Source organism: Coregonus clupeaformis, chromosome 29, assembly GCF_020615455.1.
Source record: "Coregonus clupeaformis isolate EN_2021a chromosome 29, ASM2061545v1, whole genome shotgun sequence".
Classification (NCBI taxonomy): Eukaryota; Metazoa; Chordata; class Actinopteri; order Salmoniformes; family Salmonidae; genus Coregonus; species Coregonus clupeaformis.
In genome coordinates, this window is record NC_059220.1 from 29,152,731 (window position 1) to 29,179,574 (window position 26,844).

The 26,844-nt window shown below is 44.5% G+C and overlaps 1 protein-coding gene across 6 annotated transcripts in view; it reads left to right on the forward strand.

The window, feature by feature from the left end:
• The first annotated feature begins 221 nt into the window (after positions 1-221).
• LOC121544911 (steroid hormone receptor ERR2) overlaps positions 222-26,844 on the forward strand; it is a 62,463-nt gene continuing 35,840 nt past the window's right edge. The window contains exons 1-3 of one of the 6 annotated variants that reach the window (XM_041855155.2): positions 222-682; positions 15,282-15,350; positions 25,561-25,970. In XM_041855155.2, the coding sequence (XP_041711089.1) occupies positions 25,574-25,970 (397 nt within the window). In that variant the 5' untranslated portion in view covers positions 222-682; positions 15,282-15,350; positions 25,561-25,573. Of the gene's footprint in view, positions 683-10,592; positions 10,879-14,967; positions 15,002-15,281; positions 15,351-25,560; positions 25,971-26,844 lie in introns of those variants that run through there. The other 5 variants (XM_041855156.2, XM_041855153.2, XM_041855158.2 and 2 more) reach the window with 5 other exon arrangements.

The window sequence follows — 26,844 nt, forward strand, 5'->3', positions numbered from 1 at the left end:
CAAGAGGCAAAACTAATTAGGCTACAAGTTTTCATAGAATAACTGAACTGAGGTCATTGTGAAGAAGGGGGTTCCTGCAATTTGCATACACATCTGGCCCCCACACACGAACCGTCTCAAACTTCCTGAGGGTATGTCACAAGTTAGCAGCTATGCGATACTGTTGCGACGCCCTGATCTCACTCTGCTGCAGACGCGACGCTACTATTGTCTTGTTATTTATTCATCAACAGTGGAATCCAACCGACCTTTTCCAGAACTACTGTGGTATTCAAGATTTGCACCGAGTGTCAACTGTCACCGCTGTTTTATTGGTGAAGATTTACACTAACCCAGGGGCACACGTTGCTGTTATAGACCCCGAGGGGGAGGGGGAGAGGGAGCAAATATTCAGTGGCAGTTATCCAAATTATCCCCGACTTTTTCTCCGTAACTGTAGCAGTAAAGGTCAGTAATGGCTTCAAACAGCTGCACAGGCACCTACCTAGGTCTCTGCTACGGTTATTTTGTGTCGCCGCAGGGGATGGACTGAGAGGTCGAAGGCTGGAGGAGGAGTTGATAGCTGCCAACATGACTAAAACGGCACATTCACAATCATAGGGAAAGAGCCGCTATTACACTCTGAAGACACCACTCCTACGCAGTAGCACCTGAGGGATTTGAAATGACCTGTCTGTGTAAGGTAGAGTATTCTCAACCACTTTTCTCTTCCATTTATTATCATGGGCCCAATTTTCTGTAGCTATTTACAAGTTGGCAGCTTGTAAAACTTTGTTATTAGCCTATGAATTAAAGGTTGATTAAAATATTTTGAATGAAAGATGGTCACAAATTAAGTTTTGTATTTTGATGGAAGTTAGTCTCTGTGTGTGTGTTATTTCATGCAACTTTTTAGTGCATATTTCACTATTTTATTGATGTGAACTGCTGTTATTATTGATTAGACTGTCCCTGTTGGCAACTCTTATGCATGTAGCCTGCCAACTTGCAAAATAGTAGCCTCAAACCCAATGCAACTTTTTAATAATAACCCAGCAATATTCAATGTTTCATAACTATGGACAAGTTCAACATGCACTCTTTTGTTTCTTAATGATAATCTTTTTGTATTGATTGTGTCTCTGAATCAGAGAGCCATGATGAGGGCTGCCTGTTTTTAATGAAGGACTGTTAATCAATGGAGCTGAAATGTAAATCAACTTGAAGTGCGTCGCACGCGCCTCATAGGCATAATGAAAAACAGGAACATGATGTGAGAGAGAGAGAGAGAGAGAGGAGGGCATCCCCTAAAGCCAAACGGTCAACACAATTGCTGCCTCATGTCGTATTCATCGGTAACCTTACCTTCACAACATCACTCTGTCCAGTTTTGAGTGAGTTAAGTTGTAACTACCGCAACTTGCGGGTAGAGAGGCGAGCTGGAGGGTTGTCATTTCGAATCCCGGGTCCCGGGAAAAATCTGGTGGGAAGTGAGCTGGCAATCCTAGATACCATTGCCTGCCATTGTGCCCTTGAGCAGGCACTTAACCCCCACCACCACCACAACAACAGCTCCCCGGGCACCCAGAGTGGCAACCGCCACATCTCTCCAAATTCTGTATGTGTGTCTTTCAGAGTGATTGGGTTAAAGGTGGAAGTCAAATTTCGGTTGGACCTTGTGTGCAATGGACCAATAAAGTGATCCTAATCTTAATTCATTATCCAAATTAACTCTGTGGGAGTGCCATTCTTGCCCCTGTGAATCTCGGGAAGCAAGGCTTTCTCCTTTGCTCCCACGTTTACTGCACTGCTCTCTTCTTACCATCTTGAATGTCACAGGTGTGTAAGACCCATATTGATATAATAATAGTACCATAATACTTTACTGAATGTTGTCTAGGCTACTATGGTAGAATTTCACCAAACACTTCGGCCAATGTTTAGCCTGGGGACAAGGTTAGCCTGGGTACGAGGTTAGCCTGGGGACGAGGTTAGTGTACTATTGCTATTCATTGCCTATTTGAAATTCCAAACATTTGGGCCTATGCAATTTGACCTATTCTTTAATTCGTAAAACAGCCCCTGTAAGTACATGACAAGCATTTTTTATCCATCATTTTGAGACAGGTGAAATCGTTGAGAAACTCAAATTCTAGCCACTTTGAAAGCCTCGCCTAGGCTACTTGTTGGGTCAAAAACAGGTCACGTTAGATGTAATGGACACAATGATGCATATTTTAGTACTTCATAATTGTGTGGTGACACACACTCACACACTGCTTTAACATTTTGCAATTCTTATCGAATATGTATGTAATGTTGAAATTGAAGCCTCTATATCAGATTTGCAGAGGACCAATTCCACTTTGCTATGATATAAGGGAGCTCTGTGAATGTAACACTAGCCCAAAGTCTTGTATGACATGAATTATGCGTCCTCTATTATTTTCTGTCATAACTCTGCTTCCACATTTGCTCTCCTAAGAGTGATCAAGTGTGTGCAATGCATCGAGCAGGTCTCTTCTCTTTATGTATCCGATTTTCCCTGTCAAATCAGCTGCCACTATTGTGGTAAGGGAAGGTTTCATAACACACCTGATAAGAGGGCATTATGAACAACATAACTTTTATAACTGAGCTTACACTACAACAGTCTGGCCAATGTCATCCAGTAAGCACTGGAAGGGAAGTGTAATATTTCTCAATGATATTACGTCATTGTCACTACTTCCGCCGAGGCTGCCTCCTCTCCTTGTTCGGGCAGGCTTCGGCGTTCGTCGTCACCGGCTTACTAACCACTACCGCCCCAATTATCATCATCACATTTGTCATGTCTTGTCAATCACACACACCTGGTTCTAATCCCCTCATTAGTCCGTGTATAAGGGTTCCCTCTGCCCCCTTGTCCTTGTGGGTGATTGTTTGTATGTGAGAGTAGTGTAGCTCGGTGGAGCTACTCGTACCATTTTTGTTGCCAGGGTAGATATTTCCCCTGTGCCTATTTTTTATTTTATTTTATTTCACCTTTATTTAACCAGGTAAGCCAGTTGAGAACAGGTTCTCATTTGTATGGAGATACCGTTACAGTGTATTGCCAGGGTAGATAGTTTCCCCTGTGCCTGTTTCGTTTGTCGCTATTCCAGCGTATTTTGTGTAACGAAGGAATAAACTTTGTATTCAGTGATTACCGTCCTGCGCCTGACTCCTTCCATCACACTCATCACAGAATCACCCACCCGCTATGGAGTCAGCGGGAGAAGAGCGCATGCCTGGAGTCGTGGCACGAGTCCAGGAGCATTCCACGATGCTGGCCAGCTTGGTGGAAGCGATGGATCGGGTTCTTCAGGTAGTCCAATGCCTGGAGAGGAGAGGACCCGATCTGTCGAGACCAGCTGGCCAACCAGATCCAGCCACCTACACCCCAGCACCCGGAGGGATCCAGATATTCCGACCACGGGCGTTCGATGGGACGGCGGCGCTCTGCCAAGGATTCCTCCTCCAACTGGAGCTTTACTTCTCCCTCATCAGGCCGGCGCCATCGGAGCGGGAGAAGGTGTCCGTCCTCATTTCCTGCCTCTGTGGGAAAGCCCTGGAGTGGGCCAACGCGGTGTGGAACGAAGGAGGAGCCGCGTTGGAGGACTACGAGGAGTTTGCTCGCCTTTTTCAGGTGGTCTTCGATCACCCGCCCGAGGGTCGAGAGGCGGGCGAGCGGCTGGTCCACCTGAGGCAGGGGACGAGGACCGCGCAGAACTTCGGGTTGGAGTTTCGGACTCTGGCAGCAGGGTCCGGGTGGAACGAGTGGGCCCTGATCGACCATTTCCGGTGCCATCTGCGGGAGGACGTCCGACGGGAGCTAGCCTGCCGGGACACCATGTTGTCCTTTATGAAACTGGTGGACATGGCAATTCGTTTGGACAACCTGCTGGCAGCCAGAGGACGTCCTGGTAGGGGTCTGCCCGTTTCCACCCCGGACGACTCGGATCCCGAGCTGATGGAGCTGGGTGGAGCCGCTGTCCGAGAGAGCGGAGGAAGACAGCGACACAGCCACTCTGGTGGCACGAAGGGACAGTACACCACACGTCGTAGTCAACGTTCTTTTGGGCCTCTCGCATCACCCCAGGTATCGAACACCCACACTTGTTCAGAGCCCTCTGCTGCGCACTGTACCCTACCTATCCACTTTCCCGATCATAGGTTAGTTCCCCAGTGTAAGGTGCTAGTCGAATTGAGACGCAGCTGGGAACTTTATGGACAGGGCATTCGAACGCCGTCAAGGCATTTCATTGGTTCCCCTATCCATTGCACTCCCCATCCGAGCACTTGATAGTCGACCATTAGGGTCCGGGTTTGTTACGGAAGTCACTATACCAGTCACCATGATCACCCAGGAGACACAATGTGAGCAGGTAATTTTTTTGATTATTGAGTCTCCTGCTTTCCCTGTGGTATTAGGTATCCCTTGGCTAGCACTCCACAACCCCACCTTCTCATGGCCGCAGAGGGCTCTCACGGGGTGGTCGCAAGAGTGTCAGGGTAGGTGTCTAGGTGTTTCCGTTGGTGCAACCACGGTGGAAAGTCCAGACGGTACCTCCACCGTGCGCATTCCCCCCGAATACCTTGATTTGCCGCACGCCTTTTCCAAGACGCGTGCGACTATATTACCACCTCATCGGGCGGGGGATTGTGCGATAAACTTTCGGGTAGACGCTGTACCTCCCAGGAGTCATGTATACCCTCTGTCGCAGGCTGAAACGGAGGCTATGGAAACATACGTCACCGAGTCCCTGGGCCAGGGGTATATACGTCCCTCCACTACACCCGCCTCCTCGAGTTTCTTCTTTGTGAAGAAGAAAGACGGCGGTCTGCGCCTGTGCATTGATTATCGATCACTGAACAAGGAGACGATTAGATTTAGTTATCCTCTCCCCCTCATTCCTTCAGTGATTGAGTCAATGCATGGGGCGCACTTCTTCACTAAGCTAGATCTCAGGAGTGCATACAACCTGGTGCGTGTTCGGGAGTGGGATGAGTGGAAGACAGCATTCAGCACAACCACGGGGCATTATAAATACCTGGTGATGCTCTACGGTTTGATGAATGCTCCACTTGTCTTCCAGCCCTTTGTGAACAAGGTGTTTCGGGACATGCTTGGTCGCGGTGTGGTGGTCTACATCGATGACATCCTGGTGTTTTCCGCTACGCGCGCCGAGCATGTGTCCCTGGTTCGCAAAGTGCTGGCCCGACTGTTGGAAAATGACCTTTATGCCAAGGCAGAGAAGTGTATGTTTTTCCAGCAGTCCGTCTCCTTCCTCGGATACCGCATTACCACCTCAGATGTGGAGATGGAGGGAGATCGCATTTCAGCCGTGTGTAATTGGCCGACTCCAACCACGGTTAAGGAGGTGCAGCGCTTCCTTGGCTTTGCCAACTACTATCAGAGGTTTATCCGGGGCTTTGGCAAGGTCGCAGCTCCCATTACATCCCTGTTGAAGGGTGGGCTGTCCCGGCTCCGCTGGTCTGCTGAGGCTGACCTGGCCTTCAGGAGACTGTGGGGTCTGTTCACCTCAGCCCCGGTACTGGCCTACCCCGATCCATCACTACCGTTCGTAGTGGAGGTGGATGCGTCCGAGGTAGGGATAGGCGCTGTCCTGTCCCAACGCTCGGGCATGCTACCCAAGCTCCGCCCCTGTGCCTTCATCTCTAAGAAGCTCAGCCCGGCGGAGCAGAACTACGACGGTGGTGATCGGGAGCTGTTGGCGATTGTCCGAGCTTTGACCGTGTGGAGGCATTGGGTCGAAGGTGCGAAACACCCTTTCCTCGTCTGGACGGACCACCGTAACCTGGAGTACATCTGGGCAGCAAGGAGGCTGAATCCTCGCCAGGCCAGGTGGACCCTATTCTTCACCCGGTTTGATTTTACACTGTCATACATTCCGGGTACGAAGAACGTGAAGGCAGATGCACTGTCCCAGCTGTATGACACAAAGGAGAGGCCCAGAGACAACACCCCCATACTCCCGGCCTCCTGCATTGTGGCGCCGGTAGTATGGGCGATGGACGTGGATATAGAGCAGGCATTACGCACAGATCCATCTCCACCTCAGTGTCCAGCTGCTCTTATCCGTGATCGTCTGATCTTCTGGGCACACACGTCACCCTCCTCTGGTCACCCAGGTATCGGTTGTACAGTGCGCTGCTTGATCGAAAAGTACTGGTGGCCTACCTTGGCTAAGGACGTGAGGGTGTACGTCTCCTCCTGCTCGGTGTGCGCCCAGAGTAAGGCACCTAGGCACCTCCCAGCGGGTAAGTTACAACCTTTACCGGTTCCACAACGACCATGGTCTCACCTCAGTATTGATTTTTTGACTGATCTTCCCCTCTCCCAAGGTAACACCACCATCCTGGTCGTTGTGGACCGCTTTTCCAAGTCCTGCCGCCTCCTTCCTCTGCCCGGTCTCCCCACGGCCCTGCAGACTGCGGAGGGCCTGTTTACTCACGTCTTCCAGCACTACGGGGTGCCAGAGGATATAGTGTCCGACCAAGGTCCCCAGTTCACGTCCAAGGTTTGGAAGGCATTCATGGAACGTCTGGGGGTCTCGGTCAGCCTGACCTCTGGGTTCCACCCCGAATCAAATGGGCAGGTGGAACGGGTAAATCAGGATGTGGGTAGGTTCCTGCGGTCCTACTGCCAGGACCGGCCGGGGGAGTGGTCGGTATTCTTGCCATGGGCAGAATACGCCCAGAACTCTCTCTGCCACTCCTCTACTAACCTAACACCATTCCAATGTGTTTTAGGTTACCAACCGGTTCTGGCACCGTGGCACCAGAGCCAGATCGAGGCTCCTGCGGTGGATGACTGGTTTCGGCGCGCAGAGGAGACGTGGGACGCTGCCCACGTTCACCTCCAGCGCGCCGTACGTCGTCAGAAGGCCAACGCTGACCGTCACCGCAGTGAGGCCCCGGTCTTCGTACCGGGGGATCGGGTCTGGCTCTCGACCCGGAATCTGCCCCTCCGGTACTGTCACGACTTCCGCCGAGGCTGCCTCCCCTGTTCGGGCAGGCTTCGGCCAGGCTTCGGCGTTCGTCGTCACCGGCTTACTAACCACTGCCGCCCCAATTATCATCATCACATATTGTCTTGTCAATCACACACACCTGGTTCTAATCCCCTCATTAGTCCGTGTATAAGGGTTCCCTCTGCCCCCTTGTCCTTGTGGGTGATTGTTTGTATGTGAGAGTAGTGTAGCTCGGTGGAGCTACTCGTACCATTTTTGTTGCCAGGGTAGATATTTCCCCTGTGCCTATGTATTGTATGGAGATACCGTTACAGTGTATTGCCAGGGTAGATAGTTTCCCCTGTGCCTGTTTCGTTTGTCGCTATTCCAGCGTATTTTGTGTAACGAAGGAATAAACTCTGTATTCGGTGATTACCCTCCTGCGCCTGAGTCCTTCCATCACACTCATCACAGTCATCTCATTCTCTGATATGCATGCAGCCTGTAAATGTTGGGTAGTATCAACTGTGTTAGGCTCGCAAAGAATAAGGATGATCTTGGCATATTTGCTGAAAGAGACATCATATCCAATTATGAACATGAATATGTTACGCTGTAAATGATCCCAGTCACTAAAACCCCTGTGTGTGTGTGTGTGTGTGTGTAATTTTTTTCATTGTAGCATTCCAGCACTGACCCAGCCTTTTTCATATGCATTCCAAAGGGATTGCTCCCATGCCCATAACCAAATCAGACTGATAAAAAGTGAGGATAAATTAACTTTAATCCAATGTTTTGCAATTATATTACAGTCTGTTTCATTTAGTAAAATGCTCAATGTTGATGCATTTAGCACATGCCAAAGCATGTTGTTGTAGTAGCTAGCAGCTAACAGTTGTAGTTTACAGTAGTTTACAGCTGTTTGATAATATATAGTATTTTTTTTCCATATGCTGATTCATGAAATCCCTTGTCAGCATTGTCTGTAATCTGCACCACACTTCTGTAGGGTTGTATCTGGGTCAAGGAAATTGGGTTGCACTTTGTTTTGAAGAAAACATGTAGTCTTGATTTGTCATTGATTTTGTCTGGATATTCAGTCATTATTCCATTGGCATATTCAGTCAGGGTTGTCGCAACTTCAACAAAAGTTTAAGGTTTTATCATTGATTCACACTAGTTCAATTTTGGATTGTATGTTGTGTCTTATAGTAGCAGCCATGTAAATCATTGGCTTAGATGTGGAAATAGAGTTATTTGGGGTACTTTTAGTCATTTTATGTCTTTAAGAAAGACTATATGTTTTTATGTGTGCTGCTTTAAAGGGATGGTTCACCTAAATTACACAAATACATATTGGTTTCCTTACCCTGTAAGCAGTATCTGGACAAGGTGTGACAGCAATCCATGCTTTGGTTTAGTTTCCCTGGTACTGTTTCCAAATGCTAACATTTTAGCATTTGTGGCACAAATCCCATTCAAGTCATGGGACCGATATTAGCATTTGTTGTGCATCATGTTCAAATCATTGATAAGTTACTTTGTTATGCTTCACAGTCAATTCTAGATACTTTCGGATGATTTGGACATTAATTTGGATGCGTGAAATATGCTAGTGTTGATCAAGGCCTGTGTTGATCAATAGCGATTGCGTGATGTTTTTGCATCGATTACGGAAAAGAGCCGATGAATAGAACTGAATTATCTTTCAAGCTGGAATACCAACATGTAGTTATGGGGCAGTCCTATTTTATCAGAGACATACTGTTACTGTACCACAGTAGGGAGAGATAAGTTGCCCACCTCTTCTCGTTCTGTACCCTATTGGTAGACGTTGTGCTCAGTTCCCCAAGTTGTCGACTCTTCAATTATCAAATCATTAAAGCAACTATGAAAACTAAGCCACTGGCCACCATCGTTGAACTTGCTTTATTCAAGAAGAGCTTATTAAATAGGAGTGAGGTCTACTGTTTCTAGTTTACTTATCCCAGCAGTGTTAGCCATTGTCTTTTCTCCTTTAAGATGCCATGGTAAGCTGTGCTCTTATAATATGGGGATTCAGTAACATGAAGACCCTCCTTGACTGTGAAATGCTATCTGCATTCTCCACATTCTTCTTGGGCTTGACCAACAGTGAAATACAGGCGGTTTAAAACGGAGGTCAGAGAAGACAGGGCTGAATTTTCCGCCGCTTTAGAAGCTGATGGGCTCCCATAGTTTGAGTTATGGCTTGAGATCATCTCTTACAGGTGGTGAAAGGTCCACAATAGTCCTTCACATGTAACACCGAGTGCAAATGGCCACGCACAACTCAATGCATGGATTTACTTTCCGCAATGGTTCCAAAGTTGTTTTCTATTGCAAGTGAAGATATACATCATTTTCAAGGTTGTGTCTGTGCTGTTGTTTCAGTTTTCTGTTAGTGCGCTTTTTGATTTGTTCTGAATCATAACACATCTGATTTGGTGATACTTCTGCAGAAATGTCTCTGGGATACTGAAAAGCCACTACTGCTGTTAGTTGTTTTTTAATAAGCTTGTTTAATGAGTAATTTGTGTTGCTGCATTGTGCAGCATTGTGTTGCTGCATTGCTTTATTGTGGTTGTCTGTAAAAAAAAAAAAAAAAAGGACTCTTGTCATTGTTGTGCAAAAATGTTGAGTTTAAAATATATATATACTGTACGGTCATAAATAGTCCCTGTGACATTTCAGCATATTCGAAAGAATATGCATAACAGTATGAAAAATGTATGCACTCACTAACTGTAAGTCGCTCTGGATAAGAGCGTCTGCTAAATGACTAAAATGTAAAAATGTAAATGATACCACCTTTTTGCAAAAAAAAGAACAATTGTTAGAATTCAAATGTTTATAAAAGCTTTTAGTGAAGATGAAAAGTACAGGTTGAATTTAATCAAATCAATAATAATTCCGGTTGTTTTACAATATACAGTATATCTTGCTGTTTTCCTAACTAACTGAGATTCAGTGGGCTCAACGGGGAAATCATATTCTTGACTTTGTATGGATATGTGCTTTATTTCAACATCAGTAGGGCACACATGTCCAGACACTCATTTATTTATTATTTATTTTAAATGATCACACAGTGAACAGTGTGGATGGCTGCATGTGAGATTTTAGCTGTCATATTTTTCTTGGTGTATTTTTCAACTTGTTTTAGTGTGTAGTGTGAGCTCTTTTATTTGCATATGTATGTTGTAATGTAAAGTGTATTTATCTGCCTGTTTGAATGATAGTGGCTTTGTGTATGTGTGTGTGTATATGTGTGAGTATTTCTGTGTAGCGGAGTGCATGATTGAGCGAGCGAGGCATTGAGCGTTTGGTTCCCTCCTCCCCCGTGCTCTGCTGGTCCCTCTGTCGCTTTAAGTCCTGCCCCTCGGAGCCAGCCAACAGCAGCTGTTCCATATTCATCAAGCCCTTGAGTCTTAAAGAGCCCTATCCTGACCATGGAAAGAGTCATTCCTCTCACTCGCTCTCTCACACTCTCTCCATCTTAGCGCTCATCTGCCGCTGCCTGCGCTTCTCTCGCTCTCTCTCTCACCCCCCTTTACCTCTCTCCCTCTCTCTCTCCCACTCCTCTCTCTCTCATATGCACACAGACACACACAACCACACACACATACACACAGAGACACACACTCTCTTACACACAAACTCACACACACAATCAGAACTGAGCATACCTGTGCAGGCTGGGGGGAGTAGTGCTTGAGGGGCTTTTCACCGTTCTCTCTGAGGGTGCTGTGCTGTCATTTTGGAGGAGAAGCGGGTCTCAATTGTTTCCTATTTCCTCTTCCTCTTCTCATTCCTGGAATGCTAAAACTGGACTGATGGACATTTCAGAACTTTGTATGCCAGACCCTCTCAGCTATCATAACCAGTAGGTGCATTTCTTTCTTTCTTTTTTTCAACCTTCCTTTTAACATACCCTTCTTTTGTTAAATAGCATTTTTCCCCTCTTGCATTCTTTCTTTATTTTTCCTCTTCTCCTTCTTTCTCTTTGTGTTTTCTTGTAGAAGTACCTGCGTTTGTTTCCTTTACAAAGGACCTGCTGATCTGAACTTTTTACTGCTATAGTAAAGATGCACTATGCTTTTTCCTGGCTCTTGCTCACACACACACATACACACTCACACACTCACACACACACATACACACTAATATGCACTGACTCTTTCTCTATATATATATGTTTTGAAGGGCTGTTAATTCGTACAGGACTATCTCCTGCCAGTGATATCCTAAAGCAACAGGGCAGGTGTCTGTGGTTGTGTTTAATAGGGAGGGAGGACACTTAGCCGTTTTAGCATATTGTTAGCCGTGTGTCACTCTGTGCACATTTCATTAAGAGCATGGCCGATCAATTAAGAGTGGCTCATTGCAACGTGCGTATGTTTTTCCTAAAGAATGGAGGGAACGTGTCCTGTTGGGTTAGGAGCTTGTTCTGGGATGGCTTTGTTCTCTGTCCCTGTCCTGGCCGGACAGCTACCCTGGCAGAATACATTTAAGGAGATTAGATAAAAGTGAATTCATGGTATTGGGGAGGATGAATTACACGCTGCAATATTTGTACGTCCGGTGTAAAAACGTGAAAGGACCCTGTAACCCCAGTGATCAGGCAGCTCCATCCCAGGCAGTAGGATGCCAGGATGCCTGTCTGAGGAGCCCTCGCTAGCTGTGGGTTTACTCTAAGTAACCTGTTATATCTAAATGCAGTTCTGCTTTTATACATTCATATCTTGTAGGAGATTGTTTTATTTTATAGCATGTACTGTTTAGTACATTTGAGGAGCTTACTGGTATGATTACTTGAAAAAAAGTAGGAAAGTATATCCAATCCTCTTTTATTTATCTACTTTAGAAAGTGTTGTAAAAATACAACAACTAGATATCTATACATGTATGTTTTAACATCAATTTATAGTTATTTGAAGTTGTAATATTTTATTTTGCGCATATACATTTAATGCACAATATTTAATTCAGCAGTGACAATATTTTAATTTGTATGGTCTGTAAGCATTATCATGTGCTGTTGATGAAATGATGTATACTTGCTGTGAAACCCTCATGTAGTATTCAAGACAGTCATTATTTCAACCCAACCCTTTCCACATACAAATCTAATCAGCCAAATGTGTCTGTTGTTGTAGCTGGATTATGATTTAAAAAAGGCACCATGCATGTCTGCTGAAAGATTGATATGGTAGAGATGAATACATTCAAGTAGTTGAGCAGTGTAGATTTTCATGCATAGAATTTCAAAGCAATACAAACACAGACATTACTAATGGGATGTAATGCAAAAGAGGAAAATGGTTGAATTGTTCTGACAGCCTAAGGATTCACTCACTTGTTTTCAGGAACTCTAGTTTGAGTATTAACCATTGGCTGCTCAGAGAGAGAAAAGCCACATTTCCCTAGTAAACTCATTAACTCCTTAGACACACTGTTATAATCTCCTTTGTTTTTTCCTAATCTGTTTTACAGAGGTTGTATACAACTCTGCCTTTTAGATCCACCTCAGTGGAAAAGGGTCAAAGTGACATAAACATGCTCATCATAATATACAATAACTATATAATAACTACTGAGACATATTTAAGATCAATTGAATTGTACTGACGTTTGCATAGTCAGAAGACTGCATTTTTAACACTCAAAGTCCTTTAAAATTCCAGCTTCCACCTCAAAATGTAACTGTCATGTATTCATTTTTATGATTTTCTTCCAAATCATGTTGTTTGGTACAATGGTAACAACTGGCAATCTAACATACTTTGTTGGTGATTCACTATAAGCACTGTAGCCAATATGAGGTGCATAAATGAAATGATTAAATGCAGTCTATAAAACTGGTTTTCATTTACAATTGACTGACATTATATTTCCTATAGGGAAAGTTGAATTTAAGATAATTGTGGCAAGAGTGTAATTTCAACAGAAACTTGCAATATAATGATTTAGGATTTTATTGGAAATGTGGGCACAATGTTTAATGGTAAAGTAGCGTTAGTGGTTAAATTAGGCAAAGCTTTACTTTGTTTGCTTTCATAATACAAGTAGTTGATGCAGAATAATGTATTTATTGCATGTAATATAACATATACACACAGTATACATATAACATATCATTAAGTGGAATAGGATTCCTAGATACAAATATTATTTTCTCTCAATGTTGTTTTAACACTCTTCCATTCATGTAACATTTATAAGACAATCAATTATTATTAGAAATGTACACAGAAAATATAACTACAAAGGGTTGTTGGCATTCAAAATACTGACTGTTTTATTTTATATCACATATGAAGTAGAGACAGCTTGTGTTCCCTTCTCTTCTGTAAATGTAATATATAACGCCATATTTAATTATAGGTTTGACATGATTATTGTTTTCTATGATATAGGTATCAGACATATGTGCATGTAAAAATGACATTAGGAAACAAAACACTTATTACAGCTTTAGTCATGTGTAGAGGTAATTACATACAGTAGATGTTTTGACATGCAATGGTTGGCAATATCTCAAACATAAATCAGTTTAAGATTTGAATGCATAAATCAGTAAGCTGTTATCTTTTTCATAAATCACATTGAATTCATTTAGATATTTATCTAACACTATTTATCATCCACTTAAGTTGTATTTGATTGATTTGATTTGAAATAAAATCTCCAAATATTTTTTGGGGAATTATCTTTTCATAGCAGTTCATCCTAAAGTAAAGTAAAAGCATCATGCAAAAGATTCAAGACTTTCTAATGAAAATAACTTTGGTCAACGTCTATAAAATTATTGCTAATGCCACACATTTTGACTTTGCTTTTCATACTAACTAATGCAGTGTTATTCATTATACAACATATTTGCATTGAGCTTCCAGTGTGTTGTTATCTGTTCACTAGTCGTCTGTCTGCTTGGTCTGTGGACAGCAGTATTTCCAGCCCCTGGTGTGGCGTGGTGTGTGTCTCCGGTGCTTGCTGGGATTACTGGGACGTATGTGCACCATGTAATTAGCAGAACGAGAGCAGTGATGTGGAAGCAGTGTAGTATTATGCTACTCTATAGATTGACCTGGGTGCCTGAGTGACTGCCTACTGCTGTAGGAATCGGATTGAAACAGTGACAGGTTTTTATTTCAGACAACATGGAGAGGTATGTATAGCCTAGTATTACTGCTTGTTTGAAATTGTCACCCAAATACATTTTCCCTCAAAAAGAGAAATAGTAGATATGACGTGGCATGTCCTTTTTAGATACCTCTCTCCACAGCTTCAAGCTTACTCTATATTTATTGTCCCTTCTCGATTGGGATGCATAGTAAGCTACGTATAGCAAGATTGGTGGGGGTAGTAAGCCGTAATTCACAGCATTTGATTCGTTTAAGTTGAAGTGTCTCTTGGCTCAGACAGCAGGAGGTAACATATGGGAGTCAGGCAGGCTTATTGTTGCTCTCCTATTGCTCTGGCTGTTTCAGCGCCACTCAGAAATCAGCCAATGCTGAGGATTGTCAGTTTGAGTTCATCTGGGCTCGCTAGCAAACACACTCTGAGCGGCAGGCAGCTGATTGAGACAGGACCCCTCTCTATCCCTTAATGTTCCATCAACACCCTCACTGCTCCTCCCAGACATATTCTATATGTCCATTTTCCATTTAGGGAATGAGAGCTTTCGGATGCATTTTCACAAAAGCAAAAGTTAACACACAGCGATGAATTAGATTTCAGGTTGCTACATTAGGCTCAGTAAAATACTCTAACATTCCTTCTTGTCCCTTCTCTCTTTATTCTGATTAGGTTTCAGAGAACAAGGCGAGGGAATTACATTAGTGTATCTTAAGTTAAAAGCTCTTTGGTCTTTGACCAAGTGTTTCAGTGTTATTGGGTTAATCAGATTTTTGCTGTCTTCATGGAGATGCTATCGCGGGGTAGAGGCAGTGGCGGGTAACCAAAGCAGCCCTGCACAGACACTATCCAGATGGGATCAGCTTACGGTAATTTGGTTTCAGAATACATTACCAGAAGAGGCTCCTGGCCGAGAACTGCCACCCCGCTAAGAGCCAGGAGCCTGTGGTCGCTGTGGCCACTGCAGCCAGCCAGCCTCAGCCTGCCCCGGTGACCATCGCTGTTCCCCCGGCCCACTCCAACCCTCCTCCTGCCTCTTTCCCTCTGCACTTAAGGGGAGGTGTCGGGGAAACATGTCTTTTAAGAAAAACCTAATGTTTTAAATTACATTTGTCACACAATTCTAAATGCATCTCCTTGTACCAACAGGGCTTCGTTGTCCAATTCATTAGGGCGATTACTCAGTCCACTGGCCACACTGGAGCCCTCTCATTTCTGGTAAGCCCTGCATATGAGTATCATTTCTTTCACTGTAAACCTGTCACTCAGATCTAGCTGTTCAGGGAGAGTGGGGGGTACTGCCCCCAGCCCCCAGGGCGTTTAGGGATGCAGAGTGTATTTACCCTCCCGTCTCTCCATTCTGTTTTTCTGTGTGTTTGTAATTGTTGGCTACTTGCACCTGCTTTTTAAGGGAAGCTCTTCACACCCCTTCACTTACACATTAACATGCAGAGTCACTCTTCCCCGTTCTTGTCCTTCATGCATCCTTATTCCCCAGCTAACTAGGCGGGATATAATATTAGGACGCAGAGTATTAAGACTCAAACAGAATGAACTGCGCACATCTACTACACCTTATCTGATATGCAGTATCCTGGCAACTTCATTTTTGGAGATGCTTACTTATTGCTTGTAAAATACATAACGAAGATGATAAAAATTCATAGACATATGGTATAGAGCATTCTTTTTTTCTGAAGTAGGTGGACAATTTCTGTTTCTGTGATGTTTCTTTGTCAATTTTGATTTGTTTGGGTGAAGTGTGTGTACTGATATAGTTCCTCTCAGAACACCTAGATAATTGTTCCATCAGTATTTAGCACCCATTGTTAGCGCAATAAAATTACAGCTTTATTTTTGATACCATGACTCATACGAGCTCATGTAGTGTTTGGCCTTTCTAGTCTTTTCTGTGATGAGCTACGTGTCACTTTGACCGTTTCATGACATCCACCCACACTGAAACCACTGAACGTCACCACAAGTCCCTCCTAATTTTGGCCACGGTAACCTTGGACACCTTCACCGCAGTGTGAGAATCTGTTTAAAAATAACCAGCTCCATTAGTGTAGGATGCTAACCTGGCTACGTGGGTTACCCTCACGCCCTTGTGGCAGCGAAGTGCTATCACTGACACGGTGCGTCAGCACTTCTTCCTGTTGCTCCAACACTGAAAGGCACCTCTTGATTTACACACACACACACACACACACACACACACACACACACACACAAGGAGGCTCAGATGGAGCACTGTCAGAGACGCTGTGAAAAAAGTGTAAAAACATAATACCTGCATTATTATTATTATGAGTGTTATAATACACACTTTACTAGTTCTCATGATTATATATGATTTCAGAGCATCGGTATACCAATTGTTTTTCTTTCTAACACAATGTGGCAAACAGCTGTAACTACAGGTTTATTACAATGAAATATGTGGTGAGATTGTGATGAACCATTTATAGTTTAATCATTGAAGATCTTTCTTTGGTTTGGTGTGTTACTTATCTTGTCATCTGTCTGTTTTCATTAATTCCTCTCTCTGTCTGTATTTGCGTCTGTTTTGCCGCCCAATGGACGTGAGACTGAACAATAATTCTGCAGCTTTTCGATACGCTCTGTCTTAAATGTAATGGAGGGAAAATGCTAAGTCCGCTAATTTACACTTGGTTAAAAGCGTGACATGGAGTGGGTGGCAATGCGGGCGTTTATCAGTGAATGTTATTGGTATTGAGCGGCCAGTCCTTTGAAGGTTATGTTTCTGAGCAGTAATTGAAATGCAAAATAACATTAGGATCGATGGTTAGCTCTGTTTATTTATGAAATCAATATTGAAACCGTCCGTCACAATAGCAGCTCTGATTCTTACTGACAGCTTAACCAAGTACGGACGGACTGACTGTACACGGCCTCTGCAGCCCAGCACTCCCAGCACTCCCAGGCCTCCCAGGCATCGCAGCCATAACAGCTGTTAGACTAAGCCATTTGCCTCATCGTTCTGCCCTACTCTGCTCTACTCTGCCCTGTTCTGTCCTTCCCACCCAGGCAGACTGATGGCATGGAGCATTGTAGGAGGTTCTGGTGACATGTTGTAGGTCTGTCTGAACAAGAGCATAAATGAGCTTGGATGAGGATCGACACTAAAGTTACAAGTTCATGAGTTAACATAAAGGGTGTGATATTGTAGTGTGCGTACATACATACTGGTCAGACCCCTGCTGTGTTCTCCCAGAGAGAGAGAACACGAACACATTCTCCTGGTTCGGTTTGCCTGCCCTGGGGCCAATACTTCTGACTGACCGATCACCAACCATTAACATCCTAGCATGCAGGCTGACTGCTGGCCACTCTATGCCTCAGTATGCAGGCCTAGTTTCACTGTGGTGACTGGGAATATTTATTGATGTGTTTATTTCCTAGGGTCCATGTCAATATGTTTTGCAGTCGCTTTACAAAATGGATGGGAATATTGTTGTTTGGTTTTCAGTAAATTGACAATTTTGAGTTTTATTAGTGCTAAAACATTGGGTAATGACAGATTTCTGGGTCGTGTCTAGTTTTTCACCTGTGACTTTCACACTGTGATCTTTTTCTGGATTCTGTCTTTTAGGAAGGTTACCACGTCCCATTTCATTTCTTTGTTTTAATTCAATGTCAAGGTGCTATTTTCTCTACGTAAATCAAAGTCCATTATACAGGCATTTTGTCCCTCTCTCAGTGCTGTGCTGACCCGTGAGTGTCTTAGTAAACCAGAGTGAATTATAATGTAAATCTTTATTCATCACGCTCTCTGCCTGAGAGAAGCCTCTCTGCTTTCATTTCTGGAATGTCATAGCAGGGGTATGGACGTACATGATGCTGTAGAGGGTACGTAGAGGGAGGATGGATGGCTTGGCAGGGACTACTGCATATGCTATGGAAGGTGTAAGCTAGTCATACTTCATGTTGTGTTTTTATATGCTTACGGCATAATACAGTATCTGACCGTTTTTCAATTGTAAATGTATTTTGAGTGGTTGTGCGTCCATGCATATGTGTGTGTGTGTGTTTCTGTTGGTGTATACAGTATGTGTGTGTGTGTTTCTGTTGGTGTATACAGTATGTGTGTGTGTGTTTCTGTTGGTGTATACAGTATGTGTGTGTGTGTTTCTGTTAGTGTATACAGTATGTGTGTGTGTGTTTCTGTTGGTGTATACAGTATGTGTGTGTGTGTGTTTCTGTTGGTGTATACAGTATGTGTGTGTGTGTGTGTGTGTTTCTGTTGGTGTATACAGTATGTGTGTGTGTGTTTCTGTTGGTGTATACAGTATGTGTGTGTGTGTTTCTGTTTGTGTATACAGTATGTGTGTGTGTGTTTCTGTTGGTGTATACAGTATGTGTGTGTGTGTTTCTGTTGGTGTATACAGTATGTGTGTGTGTGTGTTTCTGTTGGTGTATACAGTATGTGTGTGTGTGTTTCTGTTGGTGTATACAGTATGTGTATATGTTTCTGTTGGTGTATACAGTATGTGTGTGTGTGTTTCTGTTGGTGTATACAGTATGTGTGTGTGTGTTTCTGTTGGTGTATACAGTATGTGTGTGTGTGTGTTTCTGGTGGTGTATACAGTATGTGTGTGTGTGTGTGTGTGTGTTTCTGTTGGTGTATACAGTATGTGTGTGTGTGTTTCTGTTGGTGTATACAGTATGTGTGTGTGTGTTTCTGTTTGTGTATACAGTATGTGTGTGTGTGTTTCTGTTGGTGTATACAGTATGTGTGTGTGTGTTTCTGTTGGTGTATACAGTATGTGTGTGTGTGTTTCTGTTGGTGTATACAGTATGTGTGTGTGTTTGCCCTCTTATATTTTTATATCTGTGTATCCAGTGCCCAGTGCCCAGTGCCCAGTGCCCAGTGCCCAAAAATGCACACAAAATACAGTGAAATACATTGGCTTAGTTGAGCTGAGTAGTGTAACCTGCCTGTTAGGTTTCCTCCCTCCAATGCTCTGACACTAGATGGTGGCGGCTGGCTGCTGAAATGTATGTTTAGATCGGCCCCTAAAGAAGACAAATTAATTCAGAAATTATCCTCAAAGTTGAATTATTCCTGAATGGCGTAGTGTTGGACGCCAGTGTATAACTCAGTCAATACACCAGCCTTTTTATTATCAGCACTATTTATGGGGAATGAGAGGAGGGTCTGGGAGATGAGCCTGTAAAGAGGTGGGGACCAGGGAGAGACCAGGTAGAGACCTGAGAGAGGGGCCCTGAGGGACTCTAGAGTGGTCTAAAGGACCCTTTAACACACCACCACATACAGTAGCCCTGGAAGAAAGACCAGCAACTGGTGGCTCCATACATTACATTGTTGATTGTTGATCGTTAAATGAGAGACAAAAATGTACTTGTGTTTGCCTCAAAGATGCCACAAACAAACAACCCATTTAGTGAAATGAACAATATTAAATGTATTTTGTACTTTCACATTTTTTAACAATATCGATTTTCAGCAAACTATGTATTTTCATCATTTCACATTATTTCAGTGTTACATATTTAACAACATATTTGGATCTCAGCCATGTGCATATGTGCTGTTTATGTGTGAGCCTGTATAAATATTTACACAATTAATTGTTCTGGACAACTGATAAAACCGCACATTTTGCCCCGGTTATTTTAACCTCGTATATTTGTCTGTGTGTGTGTTTGGCCCTTCCTCTGACGAAGAGGATAATTTATGGTAGTGGCAGGACGGGCTCTTTGTTTGAAGCAGGTAGAGTTCCCCCCTAAACAAGACAGTCTATCAGAGGAAGATTAATGAAGTAATTTCATGCATGGCTCCTTGCCTCTGTCCCCCTGTACTCTCACTGTGTCTAAACCTGTGATTTACATTGGTCTGCCTTAAATAGCCTTAACCCTTTAAAATAATATTTCCCTCTGTTTGTATTCTATACACACACATACTGCAGAGTCAATGCAATGCCTTTTACTCTACCGGTATTTACATTTACATGTTTTACACCCTATACACATGCTCTGTGCATTAGCCATATTTCTAGAAATGTATGTGTGGACCAGTTTGATATTACACATATTGTTCCCTTGCTGGTTATAGTTGTCCTTTGGCCTGTTAGACAGGGTTGTGCGTCTGTGCTGGTTCCAGAACAGTGTTGTGTGGTGGGACAGCTGGAGCCAGGTTTAAGCCAGGAAATGGAAAGCCTGTTAAGGCTCAGTTAGACATGGTAATGTGTGTGGGATATGTCTTACACAACTCTTTATGATTAGGCATTAGGCATTCAATGCCAACGATTAATGCTCTTGATGACACATTTGATGGTCGCTAATTCTTTTTCTGAACGAGCACCATTAGACTTTGTTCCTACAGTGAGATGAAATGATGCGCTATAGGATCCTAATGTGTGCCAAGCCAGAGCTGTTCTACTCTACAGGGAGGTTCTCTGCTGGGTATGCAGATTAGTGTGTTAACTCTTCTACTGCCGTAGAAGAATGTTTCAACTGGTAACCCACTCCATAACAGCGTTTTGGCATCTTCATCCGATCTTTCCTACCGCCATTTGTTTTCTGAGGATCCTTAGCCCTTTTCAGAATAGGATCTCTCCAGTATCACTCAGACAGTTTACGTCAGACAAACAGCAGTGCCTGTATCATAAGACGTCCTGTTTTTCCTGCCAGCATCTTTCCAACAGGAAGGAAAGTGGGGGAGAGATCAATAGATGTGATCTGCGTCTTCTTGGTCAGCCAGCACTATCTCGTGGCTGGCCTGTTGGAGCGTGGGGCTCATGTTGTCGTAGTGAGTGAGCTCATGGCTTTATAAAGACTACAGTGACATCGCTGTGGAGCAGCTAAATTTAATCCTCTGCTGGAGGCTGAAGAAGTTAATTGGCCGGGCAACGGAGCTGTATGGTCCCCCCAGTGGTAACCCTGCACCACCCAGCTCCATGTAGCCCCATCCCCTGGTCTACGGACTATTGATCTGGGGCCCGTGCCGCTCTCCATAAGCACGCATAAACATCCCTTCCCCTCTCTCTCTCTCTCTCTCTCTCTCTCTCTCTCTCTCTCTCTCTCTCTCTCTCTCTCTCTCTCTCTCTCTCTCTCTCTCTCTCTCGCTCTCTCTCTGTAGCTGTGCCTCACCCTCTTTTTCGCTTTCTGTTTGTCTGTCTCCTCTCTTATTCCTCTATAGTGTTCTTCTATAGAACAGCACATCATACATCTCTGTCAGGCGACGTGTCCGTTAACAAAGAGGCCTCCCCCCTCCCACCTCCTCTACACCCACCCTGCCCTTCCTCTATCTGTTTAGAGCATGACTAATGAATGAGAAAATCCCAAATGTGGAGTTTCTCCCAGATTAAATGTGTCCCTATGGGGTGCAAGGAGTGCCTCTAGCCAGTATACTAACCACTGCCTCCTTTTACAGTTACTCAGATGCATCTCCCCCTCCCCACTTTCACACACACACACACACACACACACACACACACTCAAAATTGTCCCAGGCGTCTTTTGTCCCCATTCCTCCGAGGGTCATTAACCTGGACCCAGTTATATAGAAAGGCATTCTCCATATTTCACGTGGTTCCCCATACACCCCCCTCCCCCCAAGCTCTGACCCCCCTATCCCATTTCATTTACATGGCCCCATGTGAATACAGAAACCCTTCAGAAACGTCCCATCCTATAGATGATGTTTAGAGACACGTCTGTATTCCAATGATTGTAGCCAGTCAGCCTGTGGTTCTGGTTTCAGTCAGTCAGGCCTCCCTCCCATCTCCCTAAATGAGTCGTCCTCCATGCAGCCGTGCGGTCAGCTGAGCAGTAAGAGGTGGCGGTGGCCACTGGAGGAGAGGTCACCATGGCAGCTGCCAGTGGGCTCTGGTGTTGGCGGGAGGCTGAGCGAGGCTGAGACGGTCTGTCAGGAGCTAATTGAGTTCCTCCTCCTGCACTGACTCTGGGGCCAGTAGCTTATCAGGGACATCGCCCAAGGGCCTCCAGGCAGATCTGCCCCTACTGGGGCATCTGATATCACCATCACCCCCCCCCATATCCCCCATCTGCTTAGGGTGAGGGGTTGGGGGCTGGGATGAGGTTAGCCAACGCTATCAAACCAGGTTTTTGGCATGCCACAGCCCACAGCTCAGAGAGTGAAAAGTACATTCTAAAATGATCTCCTCATGCCATTGTAAAAGTCTGTCGCAGGACGAATCGTTTGAGTACACATTTTACATTTTGTCCGATTTTGAGTTGAGCTTTTAATACAAGCACTCGAGTTGTGTAATGTGCTCATATAAAAAGGGAATGCTAAAGTGAGTAAGAGAGACAGAATGTCTGAGTGTCTGTCCGTGTATGTGTTGAACACTTCAGTACAGTTCAGACATTAGCACGCTACAGAAGTCAGCATAGAGCTCACAGCAGGAATACCTACAAATTGGCCCAATTAGTTTCTCCAGGCTCTGTCGTGTTCCTGTGACAGTGTTCAGAACGTTCAGGCCGTGTTCAGAATGCAGCTGGAGGCACAGGCAGAGAAGGGAAGGGCTGAGACATGAGGACGAGTGCTCCTTAGTTCCTTCTCCTCCTGAAGAAGAGGAGCAGAGAGCGATAGAGGAGCTGGGCTCGGAGATCATTAGGGCAGCTAATCCTGGTCACGGCAGCAGCAGTGGAACAATATTAGGGATCTGAAATGCTGTTAGGAGGACCAGGTGGAATCTGATTAAAACCAAACTGCGCAGTGTGCTTTTGTGGGCCCATAACCCACCACTCAGCATGAATTTTGATTGGTACAAAGAGAAAGAAAGGAGGGAGGGAGGGAGAGATATTTGACATGCAGGCCTCCAGTGTGCAGCAGAATGAGAAGGACACTTATTGTACTTGAGAGGAAGACAGAACTATGGATTTTCACAACATACCTGGGTCTTGATCAGTTCAGTGGACCTCTTCATTTTATGCCCCGTCTGGGATACATCCTAATTAGCACCTGGTCCATATGTTGTATTTATATTAACACAATTCCTGCTGTCAAATTATTTATGTTCATATTTTATTTGCCATATTATTAATAGTATTTATAGATTTTAAAAGAACCTGTCCCATTTGAGAAGAATAATATTTATAGAAATGTAAGGAAATATTTTAAGAATGAACACTAGGTTCAAATGGTTAGTATTCTTTCAATGTCATTAATCAATATAACCAGCCTTGTTAAAAACATACGCAGAGCACTAGCATAATGTGTCATTGCGGAATGAGTTAAGGGAATTGTAGCCAGAACATTTATTATAAATGACCACATAGAGCTGGAGGGGAAACAGTTTAGACACTTATGCAATTATGCTAAGTGTCACCCTGGAGTTGACCTTTGAACTGGGGTTAAGCTTACTCTGAATTTGTGAAATAAAAGCTAAATAGAGCCATCTAACGGCGTGCTGCCGTTTTAATATAGAGCCTTTAATAAGCCGAGTGCAGGTGTCCTATCACACAGGTGCACAGAGCTGTCTGAAACATAAAGCAGATGAATAGACTCCTTTCATTCATTTATGTGGATGGAACCCACATGAGTTATTTAAACGAAGACATTACATGTATGTTAAAAAGCATCAAGGAGATGGAGCTTTGTATTTCATTATCTTGTTATTTTCTTATTTTGCTCTCACTTTTTAAGAGTACATAGAGTAATCTGTTTGAAATACTAAATATTCCTTAAAACACGAAGAGAGAAAAAAAACTTGAAACTTCCTTGGCTTTACTTTGACCTTTTCAATGTTTTTTTTATAGGTATTGTCCAACTTGTTTTTAAAGTTACTGTGAGAAATACTATAAATTGAGTGCCATGATCCCTAGTAAAAAGGGTGGTTATGGGTTTTATATTGTGTACGTTCTATATTGAAAAAAGTTCCAGGAGTGTTCAGCCAAAGGGCTTATTCCACAAGGTCAGCGGTTTTAACAGGGGGCATTTTTTAATATTTATTTTAGCATTTAACCTTTTTGTGAATTTTCAGAGGTGGTGGGCACCTGGAGCTCCGATGAATATACATGGGAAAACCCGGGAATGAGATTTAATTTGACACACTGACCCCCATCTCCACGGGCCCAGGAAGCCAGGGTGAGAAAATAAGGTTGACCTGCTGACCCCTGGGCTTCAACCCTACCGTCACCCACCCTTACAATTAAATCAGCCAGAGAGAGAGACAGCTATCCCCGCTGGCCCGGCCCTTCTCCGGCTGGCCGATGGGGATATGGAAAAGGCCTCTGTCTCTCCCTCTCTGGGCTCTGTAGCACTCTGAGACATCCGGCCATGGATAAATCCTGATAGAGACTTTAGGTGTACTGGTAGAGAGTGTCTACCCTCTCTCTGCGCTGCTGATGGGAAACTGACATGTAAACTATGTAAACATTACCGTTAGTTGGCAATATATTAATGGAACTAATGTGTTAAGGCAGAACCTGGACTGTCTAGCTGCCACTCAACCAGGAACCCTGCTGTTAGCATTTGCATAAGTCACGCAAGGCTCAATTTCATGAAGGTGGGCGAGTGCAGACGACCTTTCACCTTGTGAGTGGTGCCTAGTGCAGAGGTGTGTGTGTGACCCTGCCACGACACTGACGTCACTGTGTCCACACAACCTTTAGAAAACGTAGAGGTTATCCCTCTCTCATAGCACTCTATCTCCTCAATTCACTCTGTTTGCCCAGGAAAAGACCAGGCTAGAAGAGAGCAATGTTGTTTTTTATCAACTGTTCTCCCAGTCCACTTTAAATGTGGTGGAAGGAGACATAAATAAAATCGTATGGACAACGAGCTGTTTTGGGGTTTTGAAGCTGCATTGTATTAACACAGCCAGAGGCTGCACTTTATTTTACTCAAGGCAGGCACAACATCAGATGAGATGTACTCCAAAATTATGTTATTAACCAGACAGTGAACAAAGTCAATATCCTTTTGCCATCATGTTTCTTTTTGCTTGACTGCTGACTCAAGGAGCCTACTCCAGGTATGTTCTCTGTCCTCTGGCTTTCTTTACCCCAGTCTTAAATGTGGGTCCCAGTCATGGAGCCATCCTGTGTTAGCTGTGGCTGTGTTCCTGTGTTAAAGCAGAATGAGTGTGGTCAGTGCTGAGCGTGTTTATTGCACCTGTGTGTTCTGTCTCTCACGGCTGGTGGAGTGTGGGGTTAATGAGGCGCTTAGGATCCACCCACCTGGTTGGCTGGTTCATGGTGATGGTTAGGAAAACACGGGGGGTGGGGGGGGTTTCCCACAGTCAAATTGTGCAAAGATGTGTTTTCTCTCTGTAGCTGTCATTGTATCATTAGACAATATGTATAGATTTTGTTTTGTGGGTAGCGCCAGTCGATCTGAAACTGTTCATGTCTGTAGTCTGACAAACCGTGCAAATGACCCTCTCCTCTCCTTTCCTTCTCTCCCCTTCTCCAGGCTGCTGAATAGAATGGCTGCTGATGATCGGCACCTGCCCTCCAGCTGTGGGTCATACATCAAGACGGAGCCGTCCAGCCCCTCCTCAGTCATCGACACGGTCAGCCACCACAGCCCCAGCGGCAACTCGGACGCCAGCGGCGGCTATGTCAGCGCCATGAACAGCCACTCCAACGGCCTGGACTCTCCGCCGATGTTCACGCCCGGCGGGCTGGGCCCCGGTGCCTGCCGCAAGCGATATGACGACTGCTCTAGCACCATCATGGAGGACTCGCCCATTAAGTGCGAATACATGTTGAACTCCATCCCCAAGAGGCTGTGCCTGGTCTGTGGAGATATAGCCTCTGGGTATCACTACGGCGTGGCCTCCTGTGAGGCCTGCAAAGCCTTCTTTAAAAGGACAATACAAGGTATTTCCCTCACGCCCCCCACAGACGCACAAACACACTCAGTACAAGGGATCTGCCCCACTTGCAGACAGAACAATACACTCCATACAGGGTTTTACCTCTCCTCCTCCAGCATAAAACACACACTAGAAGATGTACTGTATCTCCCTGTGGTGCTCCGAACACAATCACCTACTGCCCTAAACTACTATCTCATAATGTAGCTGTGTTCATTTACATAATTTCCCTTTATCTCCCTGGGAAAAGGTATATGTTTGAAAGGCTGGTGCCTCCATTTGTGCTGCTATCAATGGCCTACATTGCTATGACACCCAGGGGACCTTCATTAATAGTGAGGGGAATCACATGCAGTGCAGCACAGTATGAGACAACAGATGTCCACAGGGGCTACATACACAATGGACAGCCACACACAGGACAGGCCACTAGCCCGTCGCTCGCGATGACATCATCTGCTGGGTAGGTAGGGGCAGTGGTCGTGACATCATCATCAGGGGGCAGGTTTGGTGGGAGTGGTTGTGCTGTTTGACTAGAAGACTGTGGGGGTGGGGTCCAAAGCAGGTGCTTGATTATTCCTGTCCTGTGTGTGTTTGTGTGTTTGTGTTTGTGTGTGTGTGTGTGTGTGTGTGTGTGTGTGTGTGTGTGTGTGTGTGTGTGTGTGGAATAGGGTGCGAGTGCAGATCTGCATGGCATGCTGTATCACAGGTTCCCATTAGAGAGACAATGACAGGCCCCCCACTGTGTGTCTCTCTGTGTGCTCTGTCCTACATTAATCAGTGGGACCTACGGTATGGAGGGAGATATTATTGAGCCAGGGAAAATCACTGCTCAACATGCACAGCTGCCCCTGCCTAAGCTCAGACAGTCTGCTTAA